Raw genomic sequence first — 7,426 nt, forward strand, 5'->3', positions numbered from 1 at the left:
ATATATATATATATATGTGTGTGTATATATATATATATATATATATATATATCAAATGGAATATGTTTAATACCTCTCCTATTAAGCACAAAGCATGAATCTGCAAACAGGAACAGCCAAACCCATAACAGAAACAAGCCAAATAGTGATGAGATACTGATGACACCAAGTTACTGGTTTCCATTTGATCTCTACACTTGAACTCTTCATCCTCTTCCCATTTCCAGGCTCCTTTGACAGATCAAAGCTGACCCCTTTCATCCTCAGCTCCTGAATGCATCTCGTTAACGCTCGACTGTCTGTCCTTTCCATCTGCAACTGTCCATAAACCTTCCAGTACCTGCAAAGTTTCATCTGAACCAACAAGATCATCATACAGCAAGTAGATAACGAGACCAGAATCGGAATCCACCATTTTCGACATGAGTTAGAGTTATGAGATGATGTGAATAAGATGGTAAAGAAAAACCCATGAAATGTGAAGAAAAATAGACAGAGTTGGAATATCTCTCGAGTGAGAGCGTCGATTCGTGTTTCTTTGCGGGCAATCCTACGGCCGAATAGATCTTCTTCTCTCTGCCAAAGCTTTAACAGAAGAAGGTGGCCGGGGGATTCTGAGATTTCCATTAATGGGTGGTCTTGTATGGCGGCGATGGTGGAAATCCGATGATCTCCGTCCACCATGATTTCGACCACGTGATGTTGGGCGTCTTTCACTTCCGCCATTGATGGATCAAATCCAAGAAACTAGATACGAGATTAATCTGTAAGATTCGCAGAGACTAAATTCAAATTCAAGAAACCAAGCGCTAGCGTCAAACTGTATTGAGATTCGTCGGATTTTTTGAGATATTTAAAGCGTATCCTAACGGTCATTTTTTCTGTGGTGGTCACAACGGTCGAATTTAAAGAATCTACATGGAGAAAATATAAATTTATAAACTATTTTAATAATATAATATAATTAATATTGAAATATTTAAAAAAATAATATTTTTTAGAAATTTTAACTTTTTTTTTAAAGAAAACTAGTTGTGTAACTGCGTAATGGGGCGGGAGCCGTGAATTTTAACGATTTTGAAGTTTCACTGGTTTTATTAGAGAAAATTTAACGATGATGCAAGTTACATTTGGTCTTTACATATTAATACAATTTGAATAAATAAGAGTTATGGTTCCAATTACAGTCTATCGATGAAAAAAAATTGTATGACAGTTTAAAATCCAATATATTTAAACGACTCTACAAATGTGTTCGATTTACACCAAGAGCAAAGAATCAAGAGATCGAAAGCGAGACCGAGAGTTCTAGAGCAATTGAATGAGAGATGAATGAGAGAACTTTTAATAACTCATGGTAAATATCAATTTGAATCTCACCTTGGGGGATGAGTAGAAAACATAGAGGTATGCAAAGGTAAATGTATAAGTGAAATGTGTCAAAAGTATATTTGGTTCATAAAAAAAATGTAATAATGTGCATTGATAACTTGTACTATATGTTATTTTAATTCTAGATTAAAAAAATTTAAAACTGAATGCATTATGAGTTGTTTTTAAGACTTTGTGCATAAATGTATAGTACTTTGAGCATTAAAAATTGTTTTTAAGACTTTTGATAAATTTAGTTTATAAGGTAGTATAGATGATAGGCAATATCCCACCAATGTACTAAGCGGTTGCTTGGTTGATTTTTCATTAAGTTTATATGTATGAAACTGTTTGCATAGATTAATCCGTCTGTATAGATTGAATTTTTTTTTGAAGGGTTTCATCGTAGAGGAATGAACATGTTTTTTAATTGGGAGCGACAAAATTTGAAATGTTTTGCATAAAACTTCTCCTATAAGCTTACTTAATAAACCATTTTCTATATCATTGAATCACTACTAAACAGTCATGCATAGCTGAGGGAATGAATTGCGAGCCCCGTTAAGCTGCTAATTAACATGCTCTAAACATATAAAGCATGACGGTCTCAATTTGTGGGGATCAAAAAATAAAGAGGTTTCTGAACATGATCCACAAGTACAACGATCAAATCTGCAATTTATAAGGGAAGCTCATACATCATCACTACATTTATTATTTTCCTTTTTTGTAATTATTATTATTATTATTATTAATTAATTAATAATTAATTAATTTATACGAGAGGATTCATGAGATCATTGGAAGGTAGATCCCACAACTCACACTCCCCGCTGAACATAATTCGTCCATCTTTTTCTCCTGAACACTCATCCCCATTCTCATCTACTCCCATTTTCGACTGAAGCTGCTCACCTGCCGTGCACGTGCTTCCTGTACACATACTCTGACTCCATGGAGACCCACCTTCTCCTTCATGCCCGAACGACGGCAATGCGTAATGGAACCCCGGAAAGTTCGCCGACGATGCTCCATTGCTGCTCTCCCATGGCAATTTGTTCGATGGAGTCATCCTCGTCTCGGGGGATTCCTGTATAATCGCCCTCGATAACCCTATCTTGATCTTTTCGATCGTATCATCATCGTGTTCTTCATGTTTTGAATTATTGTTGTTATTATTATTGACCGTCGCTGGTGCAGGAGCAGGGGATTGGAATTGAATATCGATGTGTTTCTTGGTGAGCAGATGAAGCATTTCATCTTTTAAGCAGCCGAGAGTTGCTTCAGCGAGGTTAGCCACCTGTGGTGGTGCCAGAGTGTTGGCTATCTCAGCCATCAGATGGGAGTATGGCTTATGAGTCACGGGATCAATTCCCATACCCGAAAGCTTCTTTCTCAGTTTCGTGTTCCAATGGTTCTTCACATCGTTGTCTGTTCGTCCGGGCAGCTGTGCCGCGATCACCGACCACCTGTGCTTCCATTTTTAGGTACCATCTTTCAGATTTTGGTTCATGAGAATGTATGTATACATATGTATATATATATATATATAGGGTCAGGTTCGCTGGAAAATAGCAAAAAAATAAAACTAAGGAATACTGTTCATCTAGACAGTATTCACATGTGCATACAAGTAATTTGTCCGGTATGCACATGTGAATAGCATGCACATGCATAAAAACCAAGAAATAGTTTCAATACTTGCACATGTGTGTGCATACAATGGTTTTGTACCTGGGTGTTTTTCATTTCCTTAGGGTTTTCCCAGAACCTTCCTATATATATGCATGCAATGGTTTTGTACCTGTTGCCTAGGACAGAATGTAGCCTGACGATGATTTGTTCTTCAGCATCGGAGAACTGACCATGTTTTAGATCAGGGCGAAGGTAGTTAGTCCAGCGTAATCTACAGCTCTTCCCACATCTTTGGAGGCCTGCATTCTTGGGAATCAGCCGCCAATTACGAGTCCCATGTTGGGAGATGTAGGATGAGAGCTTGTGATCTTCTTCAGGGGTCCATTGACCCTTCTTCACACTCTCCTTTTCACAACATGGAATTCGACCCATCTCCTTTTTCCTTTATAAAGGTTGCTTGAAAACAGCTGGTTTACAGAGTTAAGTCTGTAGACATTGAATTAAAAACATAAAAATTATAATAAAATAATAATAATAGGGGAAGGAGGAAGAAGAAGATGATGATTTTGTGTTGAATAGAGAGGGAAAGGGAAGGGCGTGTTAGTTTTAATTTAATTTAGGTTCAAGAATATCAATGGTTAAATATATATTTTGTGGTTGAGTGAGGTATTTAAGTAATAGAAATGGAGGGCAATGCATGATTAGCATAAAAGGTGCATGACTTTATGGTTTGTGAATAAAGAATTCAACGCCGTAGAGCGTGTGAGACATTGGCAGGTAGCTCACTCATAAAACACTCGGTCAACTCCTCTCTCTAGCCTGCGTATACGTGTGCATATCGTTGACTGTGTGGAGAGTTGGGTGGCTTACCGATCTACTGCTCATACAAGGTTGCTGCCTTAACGAAAGTTGAGGTTTCAGGTGCACGTGTGCCTGCTATCTCAATCTCATGTCTTGTTTTTTGGTTGAACATGAATCTTTTGTCAAGCTCCTTTCTTTGCATTGCAAAGCTGTCCTGAAAGAAAGACTTGCTGGTCTCTGTGTGCACCTTGTGCTCTGTTTTCTCGGACTCACTCTTTTAATCGCCATTATGACCGCTTTACCCCTGCCTCAAAACCAAAAAACAGAAAACCAGACTTGTAGAGAGGAATAGCCAATACCCACACAAAAGGGTAAATGTAGAAAGAAGCAGGTTTCAATTCGGCATGAATAATAAATGACTAATTGTACGTTTATTTTCAGCTATAAGAAAGTAGCAACTGCATCATACAAGGGATTTAGTATACAAATTCTGGGCATGAAACTACTAGCCAAATCTTTTGGCAATCAGCCCTTCAATGGAACCAGACAAAACATAAATGGTTACAAGTAGGCAAAAAGTGCTATAAACACGAAGAACAATCCACTTGCCGGTCCAAGGTACAATCTTCTTCTGTACAAAGTACATCTCAACTGGGAAATATATGGTCAAGGGCCAGAAGATGATTGATCCTGCAAATGCCACCACCTCATTGAAGTACGGAAATAACATCCCTACGGCCATGGTCAAAACCACATATGTAGTTCGAAAACATAACCTAAGAGGATTCACTCTAAACTCTGGCAATAACAAGACCTTCAAACTCCCAACATCCCTTGTCAATACACTTTCTGGAAACTTTTCGGCATACCATCTTTCCACAATTGCAAACAATGTCTGACTATATATCTAACACATATTCAAAACACAATGAAAATGATAAGGATAAAGATAAAGAGGCCCTATGACCAAATTGGTACTAGGGTAAAAAGTCTTTAGTAGGTCAAGATTATGTGATACCTGATACCCTCCAACTAAGTGAAGAACAATGCACGCGTTAGAAAAGTCAATGAGCCAATACGGTTCGTAAAATCCAAACCCGGTCAAGAGATTCCCAGGAGTCGAATCTCCAAAGGCTGCATAACCAGAAGAAGCACAGCAGAGGTAGAAGAAAGTAGTTGTAAAGATTGCAATTGAGGAAGCCTTCTTCATTGTCACTTTTTGAGATGGAGGTGACTTCAAAGTGCTCTACATATCACAAACATCACACAACTGATTGAGGCAGCTAGTATGAGATAAAATACAAAGATTTATTAGACAGAAGGAAATGTTATACCTGTATTTCAAGAAGGATTAACGAAAATGTGAATGAAAATGCGATATCTCCAAGAGCTTGAGCAACCAACCATATTTTTTGAGTGTGATTAACAGTTGAGATTCCGTTGATGCTACCTTCAATCTTCCCTTGTCCTACAATCCCATATTCAACAGGCAACTTGATCATATGTTTGTGGTTTAAAAGCAAGATCATAGATCAACATGTTGAAGACCAAAATCCATACCTATTACTTGAGCTATTCCAAGTGCCATTCCAATAAAAGAATAGGTGAAGGACATGGTTGCAGCAATAACCGAGAGCCATTTTGTATGAAAAATGTTGGGTATTTGAGAAGCTAGTATTTGAACAAATCCAAACAGAAGCATATAATATTTATCATCGTATTCACACACAGCATCATGTCCTTCTTCATGATAACAGTTTGATTGCCTAATCGCTCTGTCACGCAGTCAAAAGATTCAAAAGAAGAAGCAATGTTATAATCAAGATTTCAACAAATCAATATCGGGTATATCTAACATAAAGCAAAAGATCATAGAGGAAATGTTTCGGCCATTTTCAGAAACTGCTGCAGTTCAAATGCAAGAAAAGTCGGCATACCTCATGCTGATTGCGGATGTGATTGTATAGACAACTCCAGTTTTGAATATACTGAAATATACCAAGCAACCACATAACAAGCCATTCTTATATCCTGTGATCCAGTCTCAGGATGAGATATAAGCAAGGTGAAAGTTGATTCTATTTATGGGGGTGAAGTTAAAGAAATAGTACCTCACCTAAGATGGTGCGAACCGCCTGCAAGTAGGAGCGATTCATGGTGGTAGTGCCATTGTTAGGGTTGGAATAAAGATGGACATCAGAGATAAAGGATGCAGAGACAAGGGTGATGAATGCAAAGAGTAGAAGAGTGAAGGGGCCAGCAATCCATCCCAGCTGTGCCATGCTCCAAGCTAGTGATAAAACCCCTGATCCTATTACTCCTGTAATAATATGTGCTATGGCTGTCCATACGTTTCCTGCAATCAACAACACAAATCGAATTCGACCCCTAAATCTTATCATCAAATTCGAAGAATATGAATGAAATTTCTTCTAGAGTTTTAAGAAGTTGACGTCAGAAAAAGCTAATCAGATCAAAATCGTGACTAGATTATTGGTTATGAGTTTGGAACTGAATGATAGTAGAGCAAACCAGTGAGGGTATGAGGTGAGCTCGGCAACAATGGCGTTTGGTCATCATAGTCTCCTCCAGCTCCAGCCATTGTTCCGTGGTAGATGAGATAATATCTGTAAGGAAAAAAATTTACACCTCTATAAGAATAGGATTCTGAAAATTCAACGATTTCTAGCTGACGGTCGCTTTCCGTCGTCGTCTCCGATTTAGGTTCCTCCTTTCGACATGTTTTTCAATTATTAATTTCTTAGTAAATCATTTTTTTTATTAACTTGAATATCCAACCTGTTTTGTGAGTAACTCGGATCATATTTGAACCTTCATGGTCATCATATTTGAACCTCCACGGCCATAAGAGAATTTTTATTCTTTCTTGGATTTGAACCTGAGACTTCCTGATATTTTTGACCTTTAAAACTCAAATTCAAACCAATTAGGCATCACCTTGTGATCAAAAGCATTTCTTTTTATTGATTAATTAGATGCCCCAAAATTGAATGTTGATAAAATATATAAATAAAGTTTCTTTTAATTAACCTGATATCCAACTTGTTATGTTTTACGGGTGATTTGAAATCACCGTATTTGAAATCACCGTATTTGAACCTTTGTGGCTACAAGAACATTTTTATTTTTTCTTGGATTTGAATCTGGGACCTTTAGATACTTTTGATCTTTGAAGACTAAGCTCAAACCAATCAGACACCACTCTCATAGTTAAATTAAGGTTTTCAGTCTTAACAGATGTAATTTATGCCATCAAAGTTCAAAAAATTTATTAAATATTTACAAATTACAAGGAAAGGAATCCAACATTAAAAATATAAAAAATGGTCGTCTTTTTATTTTTAAAAACCATCTTCAATCAACACAAAAAATATTTTATTCAACCACAAGAGTGGTGTCTGATTGGTTTAAACTTGGCTCCAAAGGTCAAAAGTACCTGTAGGTTCCAGGTTCAAATCCAAGAGGAAATAAAAACTTCATGTGGCCATGGAGGTTCAAATGCGGTGACTCCGGGCTATCTGCAAAGCAGGTGGTCATCCTGGAATTAGTCGGCTCGCATAGCGGGTTGGATATCCAAATTAATATATATATATATATA

At 37.3% G+C, this 7,426-nt stretch overlaps 3 protein-coding genes across 3 annotated transcripts in view; all 3 read right to left on the reverse strand.

Moving 5' to 3' along the window:
* LOC112514371 overlaps nt 1-818 on the reverse strand; it is a 1,099-nt gene extending 281 nt beyond the window's left edge. The window contains exon 1 of the mRNA XM_025120808.1: nt 74-818. Coding sequence (XP_024976576.1) covers nt 82-726 — 645 coding nt within the window. The 5' untranslated portion in view covers nt 727-818 and the 3' untranslated portion in view covers nt 74-81. The remainder of the gene's footprint in view (nt 1-73) is intronic.
* Nucleotides 819-2,146: 1,328 nt separating this feature from the next.
* On the reverse strand, nt 2,147-4,054 carry LOC112514367 (transcription factor MYB80). The gene is made up of 3 exons (XM_025120804.1): nt 3,877-4,054; nt 3,176-3,492; nt 2,147-2,840 (listed from the first exon to the last, which is right to left on the reverse strand). Exons 2-3 carry the CDS (start codon nt 3,436-3,438, stop codon nt 2,147-2,149), a joined length of 957 nt encoding a protein of 318 aa, XP_024976572.1. The 5' UTR covers nt 3,439-3,492; nt 3,877-4,054.
* Nucleotides 4,055-4,219: 165 nt separating this feature from the next.
* Nucleotides 4,220-6,419, reverse strand: LOC112514365 (probable amino acid permease 7). The gene is made up of 7 exons (XM_025120801.1): nt 6,340-6,419; nt 5,924-6,163; nt 5,745-5,838; nt 5,368-5,582; nt 5,142-5,275; nt 4,826-5,053; nt 4,220-4,714 (listed from the first exon to the last, which is right to left on the reverse strand). The coding sequence occupies exons 1-7, from the start codon at nt 6,407-6,409 to the stop codon at nt 4,313-4,315; spliced, it is 1,383 nt and encodes a 460-aa protein (XP_024976569.1). The 5' UTR covers nt 6,410-6,419; the 3' UTR covers nt 4,220-4,312.
* Between the last annotated feature and the right edge of the window lie 1,007 nt (nt 6,420-7,426).

The sequence above is a fragment of the Cynara cardunculus genome (genome assembly GCF_001531365.2).
Source record: "Cynara cardunculus var. scolymus isolate 2C chromosome LG 6, CcrdV1, whole genome shotgun sequence".
Taxonomy (NCBI): domain Eukaryota; kingdom Viridiplantae; phylum Streptophyta; class Magnoliopsida; order Asterales; family Asteraceae; genus Cynara; species Cynara cardunculus.